Raw genomic sequence first — 12909 nt, 5'->3', positions numbered from 1 at the left:
GGAGGGGGCAGAGGGCTCTGGGTTAGGAGTGAGGGGCACTGGCAGGACTGGGGGCAGGGGCTTAGGAGTGCGGGGCAGAGGCAGGGCACAGGCATATCACTGCCCCTTTGCCATCATATGCCCCTTCCCCTCTGCTCCCCCACCCCTCCCCCTCTCCCCCAAAATGAATCCTCTTTTTTGATCCTGGAAATATAGTAACCCTAAGATGAAGGTACTTAAAATATCTATTGTAATGATAAAAGTGAATATTAAACATAGAAGTCATATTTAATGGCAGACCTCTTATTCCACTCCAGGAATGTATTAAGGTATATTTATATTTATTTTTGCTTTAAGGCTGTTCTACACAAATGAATGGTGTAAAGAGTCACTCTTTCTCATATAGCTCATTCTTTCCTTTTCTTCATGCTCTTAAATGCGACATTATTTAGGGTCAGTGATACAGCTGAGCAGTGGCAGAAGCATTAGATACTTTATCACAGGCAAACTCAGAAACTAGTCATGGAAATGATGCTCTGTCATCCCTAATGGTGCAGGGAAGTAGGGGGTGATCTGGAGAAACTGGAGAGTAAAGGAGAACAAAGTGGAGGGTAGAGAGGTACAGTGAAAGCAGTTTTTGTATTTAGCAGATAGCATTATCCAAATGTTCCTTTTCATCCAGTGGCAGCATAGACTTTTACTTCAGTGTTCAAAAACATTTCTAAAATTTTCTGGTCTGAAGGCAGGCAAGAGAAGATCCTTTGTTAGCAAATTCCAAAAATTTCCACCAGATTTCCAACTAAGCATCTTTTTGTCTTCTCCCCTGTAGAGCACTGACTCGATGGGACAACTTTTTACATTATTAAAACTTCCAAAACGTTTTAAACTAGTCCATGATTTTAGGGGATTTCACTTCTCTTCCAGGCTTTTTCGATTGTAATTTTTTTCCCTTTTCATCTTAAACTTATACTTTCTTTTCCAAAAAAGGAAAAATCAATGTATTGTTTTTATAGTCTTATCACTGAATTTCCTAGTTCTCTTATTCGCTCCTCTAATTCAGAACACATCTAATATATTCTATTCTATTGTATCTCCAAAACTGAATATTCAGGTCACTGATATATTTTCATAGATTTCATAGACATTAGGAAGGGACCTTGCGAGATCTTCGAGTCTAGCCCCCCACCATAGGAAGGAAGTCTGCAGGAATCAAATGATCCCAGCAAGATAAACATCCAAACACCTTTTAAATGAGTCCAGAGTAGGTGACTCCAGTTTACAAGCATTTTTTGCTGAGAATTATTGAAAGTAACTTGATTTCCACAACTAGTTCTCCCTGCTTGTAAAGTCTTTACAATAGTTTGATTGTTCATCGATTTTATCAGAAAAGGTGAAGTCATCTAACCATTGTTTCCTCACTATGCTGTGTATTTCAGGTAACTATATCAGCGACAGCAATATTACTGTGACACTTTTTCTCATTTGGGTGGCAGCTTTCTTCTGGTCAGTGGCTCCACTACTTGGATGGGGAAGTTACATAGGTAATGCACTTGTGCCCTCTCCATATGCTGACACAGTCAGCCCATATTTGCATAACTAAAGCTGCTTTCCCTTCTTTCTTGATGTTTTTTGTATAGCAGATTGTTTATTAATTGGGCTGGGAATATAATTCACAAAGAATGGTTTATTCCTAGGAATGTTACCTTTTATAATTGTATTGTGGATATATCTTAGAGTCCAATTATCTTCTGCTAATCACTGCTTTTGTTAGATGGATTGCAGAACTGATTGGGGGCTGTTATGCCCAGCTTTGTATAATCTTTCCAATATTTGTTGCTAAGATCTAACTGGGCACGTCTACATGTGCAATTCATTTGCAGCAATAAACTCTGGCCCACATTGAGCCAGAGTTCATTGCTCCTGAGCACATCATTTGAACATGTACCAAGGACCGCAGCATGTTGAGCTGGGTCAGAGCAGCCCTGGCTGGCAACAGATCAGGAGGGTGTGCTTGAACCCAAGTCAACGTGCTGCAGAGGGGCTGGTTGGGTCATGAGGGTACTCCAGTATGGGGCTAGCTGGCAGGCAGCCCCCACACTAGGGCACCTTCATGCTCTAGCTAGCCCCATCAACATATACATGTGCATTGCTGCACATGAAAAAACTCAACAGCAGGGTAGTACTTGTAAATACTTGTAAAAAACTTCACAGCAGGGTAGTTACAAGTACTACCCTGCTGTGGAGTTTATTAGTTTCCTATGGCCTAATAGTGTTGTACATGTAGATGCCAAGACATTTACTGAGGAGCTAGTTAGGAAACTCCACAATACATGTCTCATGTAGATGTGCCTACTGAATATGCTTCCAAAGTCACTTTCTGATCACGACCTCCAGACATGTTGACCACCCCAGAGCATCCTTCTCTCCCCACCATACTAGGGCTTCCAGGTTTCCTCTGTGGACCCAGGACTCTGAAACTGCTGGAAATCCTACTGTAGTCAGGAATCAGCTACCTGCCACAGGGAGCTGGGAACCGGGAAGTTCTGGGAGCCCTGATAATGTGAACTGCTTCAGACAGGAGACTCATTTGCTTCCAAATCCTCAGGCCAGTTGTCTCCCCGTGCTCCCTACTTGCCAAGCAATGAACCTGAGGGGCTGGCTGGCCTGGGAATCAGGAGGCCCGTAATTCCTCAGTCTTGAGGCATTCTGTACAAGGGCAGTTAGGTATCTAAAGATTTTGGTTTCCTCTGATTTTTTTTAAAATCCCTAATTTTCAGTTAAAAAAGTAACCCCCAATCCACATATATTAGTGGTGTTTCATTTAAATTATAGAAAAATGTGGATTGGGGGTACTTTTGTTAAACTGAAAATTGGGGATTTTTTTTTAAATCAGGTAAAACCAGGTTCCCTGCTAAAGATGCAGGTATGTGCTAGTGGGATTTAACAAAGTGCCTAAACACATCAAGCATCTAGCTCCTATTCACTTTCCATTGCATTCCTATCTGCTCATATACCTCTGTAAACCCGATGAGACATCTAGATACATCTCTGCCTTCTAAATACTTTTGTTTGAACCAGTTCGTTGCCCAAGGAGCTGTAGCTCCACAGGAACTGCAAAATGTGTGTAAGTTCTGGTTTAAATCTGTCCCATGTCCTATTGGTACCTGGGCCTGTCCCTGTCCTCTGCCATGTACTGTATTGACTTGTTTACTTGTGTGTGGCCAGTGGAGTCAAGTTCCTTCCTGCATAAGAATTATCATGACTGACTCACTTCTTTTTCAAAAGAAAACACAATGATTTAATTCTCACCATTTCTATTTTGCAATATGTCGATGAACATGACAGTTGATATTTTTAAAATAAGTTGGTGCTTTGACTTTATTATTATGCTGTTTGCTACCATGATCTTAAACAATTACCATGGAGCAAAAGATACCAAGTGGAAGAACAGAACTCTTAGCATTGTCAAACCTAAAAACGTAATAGCTATTTTTCTAAAACTGGAAATTGCAGTATCCCAACTTACAACAGTTTCTTCATCATAGATTTGTAGTGAAGATCTTTATCAAAGGCAGGTTGAGAGCCAGCATCCAGTCCTGTTACCACCTATGATGTCTTGGAAAATAGCAGGTGTAGGGAATTATGTCCATAATCACTAAAGGCAGAATACTATTTCACTAAGGGCAGAATGCTATTTCTTTTCTGTCTCACTGGTCACATACCTGCCCACTGGTCACATACCTGTCCAGTCGATGCATAACCTACTGACCATGTTCAGTGGCCATGGAGATGCTTGCATGTCCATACTATATGGGGTAGTAGATTCACTAACTGGGCATAAGAGCCAAAAATGTCACTTATGTGGCTAGAAAACTGTCCTTTGGGTATGTGAAGTGAAATAGAATTCTGCCCTAAGTTGTCTAATTTCTAAAAGGAAAAAGTACATGCTTAAAACCAATAAATCAAATACACTAGAAACCTAACCAAATATTCTGTTTCCTAGATCGCATGTATGGAACATGTGAGATAGACTGGGCAAAAGCCAGTTTTTCTACTATCTACAAGTCCTACATTGTGTCCATTTTTATCTGTTGTTTCTTCTTACCTGTGACCATCATGCTCTTCTCTTATGTGTCCATCATCAACACCGTAAAGTCAAACCACACGCTGAGTGGAATGACTGACCCAACAGACAGACAGAGGCGACTAGAGCGAAATGTCACTAGGGTAAGTTGCAGCATTTACTCTCTGTGTAGTACACTAGAAAAGAAAATAGATCCGGCACTCAATGTCCCTGTGTGGTTTAAGAAACAGTTAATATTCAGTGAAGGAAATAAAAACTTGTTATTACACTGGAATAAAATGAAAGAGGGAAAAATGACACACTGTCCGATGAAAATATGGAGAAAGGGAAACTGAAATACCATATTTGTAGGTTGCCAAAACTATGCGGGCCTCACTTTGCTAGTATTTGAAATTCCTTACTTGGTCCCTTCATCTGAGAGGCAATTTGGTAAACTAAAGCTAAATATAACAAGACCTGTCCTGAACAAATCAAAAGAAAACATTGCAGTGTGTTCTTTTCAGAGGCACCCTAATGGCAGGATTTAAAAAAAAAATGTTCAGAATTAACCTAACTCCAGTTTAATTTATGTTAATAATTTTACTAAAAGCTGAGGGCTTTCAAAATCCACTCATTAATTGCATTGAACCAAGACAAAGTAAGAATCAGGGATCCAGATGTGGTGCAGTGATTGCACCCTTCTTTCAGACCATGCTGTGGGAGCAGCAGCCAGAGACTTTTTAAGTCCCCAAACCAGGTAAGACTCTTCCCTCCTCCCCTTCCCACATTGTTCAACAGCAGGATCCCCACCCCTGTGCACAGCTGCCATTTTCCCTCACTGACCCAGTGACTTGAGGGTGCTCCAAAGCTGTGCCTGCCCCACTCCAGCCAGATTGTACAGGGACTCAGGCTCAGCCCAGAACAACAGCAGCAATAAGAGCAGGCAGGCAGGTTCCTCTAACCTGCCTGGTCTTCCTGAGTGTTCCCACCAACCCAAGAGCAGGTTGAGGAGAAGGAACCTGCTCGCTGCCATCACCAGTCAGTGCTGGTGCTGAGGCTGGCTCCCCATGCAGCCAGTGGGGCAGGAGCAATGCTGGAGCCCCTCCTGCCCCGCATCAGCTGGAGACAGGGTATGGCAGGTGAGTGAGTGGGGAATGGGAGAGAAGCGGGCATGCTGCTGAGCTTGGGGGATTAACTAGAGTTGTGGAGGGGAGCTGGGAATCTCACCTGATTTGGAGACTTTAAAAAGCAAAAGCTGGGAGCTGAGCAGCACTGGAACTGGGGAGCTCTCTGCTTTCCCATGCAGCTGGGGGCTGGCTGGGAGCTCTCCCCTTTCTGAGGCAGCTCCTGATGAGCACTCAGCTGATGCCCAGTGAAGCCAAGGGCTGGCCAGGAGCTGTCCCACTTTTGGGTCAACTCCCCACTAGCTCTTGGCTAGCAAGGGAAATACCATGACCACTGAGGGGGTTTCCTAGTTGCAGGGGAAAACCACTTTTCTGTCAGGAGGTAGTATTCTGGCTCAGGTAATGCCTCCTGCTTTCACTTCCAATGGGAAGATCTTGGCTATATGCCGACTTTATGGAAATGGGAGATTCTTCCCTAGCTTACTTCTGTGGACATACAGGTGAGGGCAAGCAAAACTCAGGAGCATCCGAACCCCAAGCCTCTGGGCTGGGGCCTACACATAAGATACCTGTCAAAGGATTTGGAAGCATCTGAAGCCCCAGGGAGGGGTAGAGGATGTTTGCTGGTAGGAGGGCCATGTATGGTTCTTGAATGACTCACGGATTTGGAATTGATTTGGCTGATTTGGCTTGGGAGATGAAAAATTTTCTTTAAAAAAAAAAAGAAAGAAAGAAAAAAGGATAGCTCTGGGCCAGCCCCTGGCTGCTCAGGGATTTCTCCTCCCAGCCAGGGAGCTGTTCTTGAAGCAGGACAAGAGTCCCCAGCTGTGCAAGGGGACTCCTGCTGGACACAGGGCTTGTCTCCAGGTGCACAAGGTTGGGAGAGCTCTGCAGTGGCAGCTGTCTCCCAGTCCTATGTACATCAGGACCCCACATCAGAAGGCAGATGCTGCTGCAGCCAGCACAGCTCACCTGGCCCTGTACGCATTGGGACCGTCCCCTGTGCTCCTTACCAGCCTCTGGGCCAGCACCCTGGGGCAGCCTGGAGCTCCCCCAACTGCTGCAGGAGGCCACAGCAGGTTAGGAGCAGTCCTGTACTGGTCTGCACCACATGTGCTTACAGGGAAGGCTTGCTGCACAATATTTATAGCATTAATAGCATGTGTAGTATTAATGCATCCATAGTATTTATACCATTAATAGCACATGTAGATGCTCCCTGTGTATACTAATAAGTATACAATAACATGGCAAGAAATGTATAAATGCATTGCTTTTGCTAACAAGGTTCTTTGGGTGAATCTGATATCTTTTATTAGACCAACTAAATAGTTGGAGAACAATAAGCAAGCTTTCGGGTTCAAAAACCCTTCATCAGACTAAGGAAGTTTCAGAAGTTGATGTGTGCGCTTCCCAGATGGAATGAATACTAAAAAAGCCAGAGGTTAGGCTGGTATGCATACAAGACAGGCAGTCATTGAAAATCACTTTGCCTTTGCTAAAACACTCTGTTCACATTTTCTGTAGAAAAAATGTGATTTTAGTTGTGGTTAGTAGAGAAGTTCAGGATTTTTCCATGGGAATGTTATTCTCATGAAAAATTTGTTTTCAGCAAAAGCAGAATTTTCCCCAGGAAAATTTCAGTTTGGCTAAAAATTTTCAATTTCCTGTTAGAAAATCATTATCAGAGCCATAATTCAGCCACTTGGCAGTAGATGGCAGTCCAGAGCTTCCAGGCTTCCTAGCTTGCCCATAGCCCAGTAACCAGAAAACTGGGAAGTTTGTTTCATGTTAGAAACACTGACATATTCCTACTGTGAGAATATGACACCATTTCAGTTCTCAGGGGAAAAAAAATCAAGTTTTTCACTTTCCATCCCAATTTGGAATTACATTTTTTCTGAAAAACTGAAATTCTTTTCGCAACTGAAATTCCATGTCCTAGCACTAATCATTTTGGCAATATTGTTTGTATTCCAGTAGCCACTAGAGGATTCAACTGAGACCAGGGATCTGTTATGCTAGGCACTGTACAAACAAAAGTTGGGAAGAGAAGCAGAGGCATAGAGAGGTGAAAATGACCTGTCTAAAATCATAGAGAGTTTTAGCCAGTGGTATAGCTGGGAACACAACTCACATTTTTCAGTCCCTTCCCCATGAAACTGCACCACATGATTACTTTGCAATACTCTTCACTGCAACCTAGCATCCTATACTGTGAGAAAGTAACTAAAGATTTTTTTTATTTTGTCTCCTAGATTTCTATTGTCATTTGCACAGCTTTTATCATAGCCTGGGCACCGTACGCTGTTATCTCCATGTGGTCTGCCTGTGGCTATCCTGTGCCCAATCTCACAGGCATCCTTGCCAGTCTTTTTGCTAAGTCTGCCAGCTTCTACAACCCCCTGATCTACTTTGGCATGAGCTCCAAGTTCCGGAAGGACATTTTCACCTTGTTGGGCTGCACCAAGGAAATCAAGGACCCGGTGAAGCTCAAGCGCTTCAAAAACCTCAAGCAAAAGCAAGAGCCTTCTCAGAGACAAAAGAAATATGCTGCGGATGTCCAGCCGGTCCCAAGTCCTGATTCGGGGGTGGGGAGTCCAAGCCAGACCCCACCACTGGAAAACCGAGAAGCAAATTTTGGTACCTCAGATTCAGCATCTAATAATAACCCTGATGTTGAATGTGACAGGCTATAAGTGCTGTGGCCCTTTAACGGGTGCACACATTCTGCATACAGAGAGAAGGAAAACACCTCACTGCTTGGGGGCAGCTCCCAATTTCCCACTCTATCTGGCCCTTACCATAGGTCTAATGACAACTCTTAACAGACCTGCAGTAACTTGAGATGTATGGTAATAACCAGATATAATTCTTAGTTACATGTAGATTATATAATACCATGCCACAAACTGCAGTGGTGGGCAGCCACAGGGATTTCCTTTCCTTCTGTAACTACCGTAAGGCACACACGATTTCTCTATTTAGAAACATTGTTAGGTGGCAAAAATCATTAATATTTCATATCCAGATCATATTAATTAGGAAATTGCAGTTCTAAAAGCATATTTTCCCATCCCTTTTACCTGAAGATAGTTCCAGCTTTATCCTATTGCTCTGGCCCCACAGTGCTGCTTTGGCTCAGTGGCTAGAAGGAAACGGCTCCTACCGCTGTTGCTGTAATGCTGCCTAGGGAGCTGGCCACTAGAGGGCATACAAAAGCTATGTGCTTTCTATAGGAAACTAAAGAATGTCACCTCCATGATGCTCCCAGACTACTCCAGGGCAGGAGAATGGGAATAAGAGTCCTAAAATCTCACTGCAACTGAATGTGTTTGCAGCCAAGTCAGTGAAGGCTAACAGACAACTTGCTTGTAATATTGGCATCTTCTGGTTTCTTGCTGTACTACAGACATTAGCGTCACACCTTTCTTTATTAGCCTGTTAAATTATAGGAATCTTTCTTGATTTCTCTGGTGAACAGAGCATGAGCATAACATTCAGACTTATAGAAACCGGCCTTAATTTTGTTCATGCATCTCCAAATTATTTTTTTGTTTAATTTGGCTATTATAGCTGAGTAAAAAATATTGCACAGGTAATGAAACTAGTGATAATGTTCTTCTCACAAAAGGTATAAATAAAATATGGTTTGAAAAACCATTTAAAAGACCCCACCTTTATTGACTCAATAAAGAAAATCCCACTATAAATACAAGGCATACAAAAGTAATAATTAGGTAGGCTACTATATTAAGTTATAGTTAGTGGCAGTATTTTAAAAAGCAAACATGGGTTTCTATCAGTGAGAAGGCTGTTGCATGCTATTGGCAAAACTCTGCCTATTCTTTCAGGCAATTATAGAGAATGAAAATCAGCAGAGACATGTCTGTGTTTCCCATTGTTACTAGCTACCTCCTATTCAAAGACTTGCACAAAAAATAACTTATCTGTCAATTTGTGAATGCTTACAGTAAACACGTTCCCTGTGTAACATTTTATATTCACACATTCAATGGCATCTCACTGGTCCACATTAAACAAGAAAAAATAATTAGCAAGTTATGAATCTGTGGAATCGCTCAGTGTCCAAATATATTATAAAATAAGTTTATTTTGTAGAAGTATGTTTTTCCATATGTGTTTCTTGGGAAAATTACAGAAAAATACCCCACCTTAATTTCCTCCAACAGTATATTTATTTTGAGATTTTTAATCTCTGATTTGTATTTAAAAACAAATTTACTTTATAAGCAATAATAATGAACTAAGATGGCTTTCATGGCCACAGATCTGAACTGAAAGTGTATTCATTTTTGCGGAAAAAGTTTTTAGATTTGGGCTCTTTTTTTTCTATTTTATTACCATAAATAATTAAAAGCAAATAGGGGAAGTGTTTGCTTCTTGAGAAAAATGCATGCCACAGCTGCTGAAGTGAAGGCAACTAACAGCACATACAGCAAAACTCCACTCGTATTTGATGGACCCATGCAGGGAGAAGTGGAATGAGTGGAAGGCCCCATCCTAACAGCACACGAGAGACTCATGCTATGCAATGTGCTGCTACTTTGAAATAAAGCATCAAATGTTCCAGCTGTTGCATATTGCTTTCTCAAGCAACCACATTAGCTGCTCTGTTGATGGGCCTGACATATCCCATTAGGACCCTCATGGGCACCCAATACCAGCCAGCCACCCAACCTGGCATCCTCCTAGTGGGTTGTAGGGTAGCAAACAGTTTTGCTCCACTGCATACCTGAGACTGAGAAAGAAGATGACTAGACCCTAGGTCCCTATATTCCTTTTCCCCGGTGCACTCACATGGTAAGAGCAAGCCTATCACATACAAAGGACTGATGTGGCAAATCATTGTCACTCTAAGTGACAGAGCCTTTCATATTCAAAAATCAGTTACAGGAGCATCTTCTGACTCCACTAACAAGAAAGCTGTATTTCAGGCTAGTACGGGGTCATTGGTAACCACTGTACAAAGCACACAAGCATTCACATGAACAACAAACAGCAAAATTAAATGATAAAAGTGGGAAAAGGAGTGCTGGAGAGGAGGCTGACAGAAAAGGAATGGAGAAAGGGAAGAAGTAAGGAGGAAAACAGGCAAGAGAAGCAGTGGCAGCAGCCAGCAGATGTGTTCTCAGTCTTGGCCAGGCTGCAATAGCAGCCACTCTTGCAAGTCTGTGTGAGGCATGTCATGAATGTACAAGGCTTCCATGGAATAAGACCACCATATAGGGGAGTTGGGCAGATGGAAAGGGGGAGGAATGCCAATACAGGCACCACCCTGGGCTGCAGGTTGGCAGCAGCAATGCCATGTTTGTCGCTGAAGAGTTGCCCGAACAAAAAGATTCCAGACCCAGATGCATTGAACAGAAGCAGCAATTCTCATCCTTGCAACTTCACACAGACCTCAGTGCATGACACAGTACGGAAAAAATGTTCAGAATTTGTGACCCTGCTACAGGGCATGCAAAATGTACTTCATGACTTAAAATATGTGGATTAATAAAACTAAATTTAAAAAACACTTTCCACAAAACCAGCTTTGTGTGAGTGTGTGTGTGTGCATGCGTGTGCGCCCGAGCACTCTAGTTTTACTTCCCTGTCCTTTATTCTTTTTTTTCCTCCAGAAAAAGAAACACACTTATGACTAAAGCAGCAGCCAAGGACACAGAAGAACTAGACTTTATTTCTGGCTTAGCCGCAGACTTTCTATGAGATGCTGGGCAAGTTAAACGTGCCAGAATGTTCAGGGCATTTGCAGCAATGTCTGTGTTCCTCACCCTATGGAAACATTGCTGGATTTATTTTCACAACTCCTGCATGAGAAAGGAAAATATTATCTCCTTTTTTACATATGGAGAATTGTCACACAAAGGGCTAAATTTCCAAAAGTATTTAGGGGCACATATAATGTGAAATTAAAATATATCACTCTTTCAGTCTTGTTTGCCCAGTTGTGCAGGGTCAGCTATAAGGGTGAGAGTGTCCCCGGTCAGACTATGTTATAGCCTGGTGTTTAGGGTACTGTCATTGTAAGTGGGAGACCAGGAGTTGGCAACCTCCAGCATGTGTGGCATGTGAAGCTATTTTGTTTGGCATGCCACAGCTGGCTCAGGCTCTGAGCAGGCCCCTACTGCTAGTCACCAAGTGGCAGGGAGGCTGCAAGCAGCTGCACCAGGGTCTGTGGAGCCCTAGACGGGCTCATTGCCACCGGTGGGTGCACAAACACCTCAGGGTGGATAACGGGGAAGGGGTTGGGGCTGCACTGCCACAACAAGGATTAGGCCCCTAGTATTAAGCCCCCGCACATTTCAAAATGGCCACAGGGGCTCTTTATCTACACTTTGTTGAATGAGCTTTAGATAAAGTGTCCCATGGCTTAATACATGTGATGGTGAGCTGTTTTAGTTAGAGTGTTTTTCTGGGAGCCACTCTTAATTAAAACGCTCCTCCCATACACCCCAGAGCACGTGTATAGGCAGCTTTAAATCTGTAATGGTTGGCCTCTGGCTCCATTAGGAAGAGATACAGGAAATGGATCTGTGCCTTTAAGAGCTGGGCTGTGCTGTCTGGAAGGGGTGGTCCTCTAGACTATATAAACCTAGCTACCACCAGAGCATGGCAGAAGGGTTGTGTTAGCGGACAGAAGAACTTCTTCAGACTAACGCAAGATACACCCCGGAGACTGTTGGTGAGTAGGTCTGCAGAAAGCCCACTGGTGATAGAGGAAGTCTGTGGAAAGACCAGGACTGGAATAAGTCCAGCAAAGATTGGCTAAGTTTGGAAGCACCCCAATAATGGGATCCTTGGCTGAAAGGCAAGGGAGCAGCTGTAAAGGGAGCAGGGAAGTGAGAGTAGGAAGCTTCACAGGAATGACAGAGCTCTTTAAGGAGTTTTGCTATTTTTCTTTTTGGGGGTATTTTCTTATTTGGCGTAGTGAGCTGTTTTGGGGCAATCCTGGCCTTTCAGACTGTTTGGGTAAACTAGCCAGCTGGACTATTTTGACGGGCATGCTATTTGGACTATTCTGGTGATTTGTTTAAAGTATTTGCAGGGTAGACAAAGTCCAGTGTGCTGCCCTCCACAGGGACCCTCTCAACTATATGTGTGTTTTCTTAATGGGACAGTCATAATGCTCTTGGGCCTTACAATATCAGGAATTCAAGAGAGAAAGAAGCTAGTGTCAGCCAAGAGCCCTTCGATGTAAAAGAGGAGTGGCACCCAGACTGATTGCCTCTGACCAAAGTGAGGGCCTGTACTAAGCCATGATATCAGGGTATGCGAGGTGAGTACACTAGGCACTGGCATGGGCAGGTGGGCAGAAATTGACCTCTCAGGGGAAGTAGTGAGCCCTAGCATCTCAAGCCACACACTGTCATGTGGTTCCCATGGTCTAAAGAGATACTGGCTAGGACAGTGGTGTCCCACCTTCACAGTTCTAATATTTCATGTCCCAAATTTCATTTGTGCAAGATGTTTTCTACATGCTGCTGAATTTCAGATCATACCTGATATAATTTTGACTTTTATGTCCTACCAAAAGGTTACATGGCTGATTTCTTGATTATAGGTGATAAAAGCTGTAATAAGCAAACAGTATACTGTCAGAGCAAAGTTTTGATTAAATGCTGCCAACACAGAAGATTGAGACTGACATGCATATGGGACTCTGTGAGTGGAAAGTTCCAAGGCTCACCCAGCCCTTGCCCCCTGGGTGACCTGCGG

General features: G+C 43.1%; 1 protein-coding gene across 1 annotated transcript in view; it reads left to right on the top strand.

Annotated features, from left to right (window-relative positions):
• Positions 1-8858, top strand: part of LOC109319899 (visual pigment-like receptor peropsin) — a 39734-nt gene extending 30876 nt beyond the window's left edge. Inside the window, exons 4-6 of the mRNA XM_019549738.1 lie at positions 1416-1520; positions 3983-4206; positions 7425-8858. Coding sequence (XP_019405283.1) covers positions 1416-1520; positions 3983-4206; positions 7425-7865 — 770 coding nt within the window. The 3' untranslated portion in view covers positions 7866-8858. The remainder of the gene's footprint in view (positions 1-1415; positions 1521-3982; positions 4207-7424) is intronic.
• Positions 8859-12909: the final 4051 nt, after the last annotated feature.

Source organism: Crocodylus porosus, unplaced genomic scaffold, assembly GCF_001723895.1.
Source record: "Crocodylus porosus isolate Cpor-Errol unplaced genomic scaffold, CroPor_comp1, whole genome shotgun sequence".
Classification (NCBI taxonomy): Eukaryota; Metazoa; Chordata; order Crocodylia; family Crocodylidae; genus Crocodylus; species Crocodylus porosus.
The sequence above is the reverse complement of the archived record's forward strand: the minus strand, read 5'-3'. Positions and strand labels throughout refer to the sequence as shown.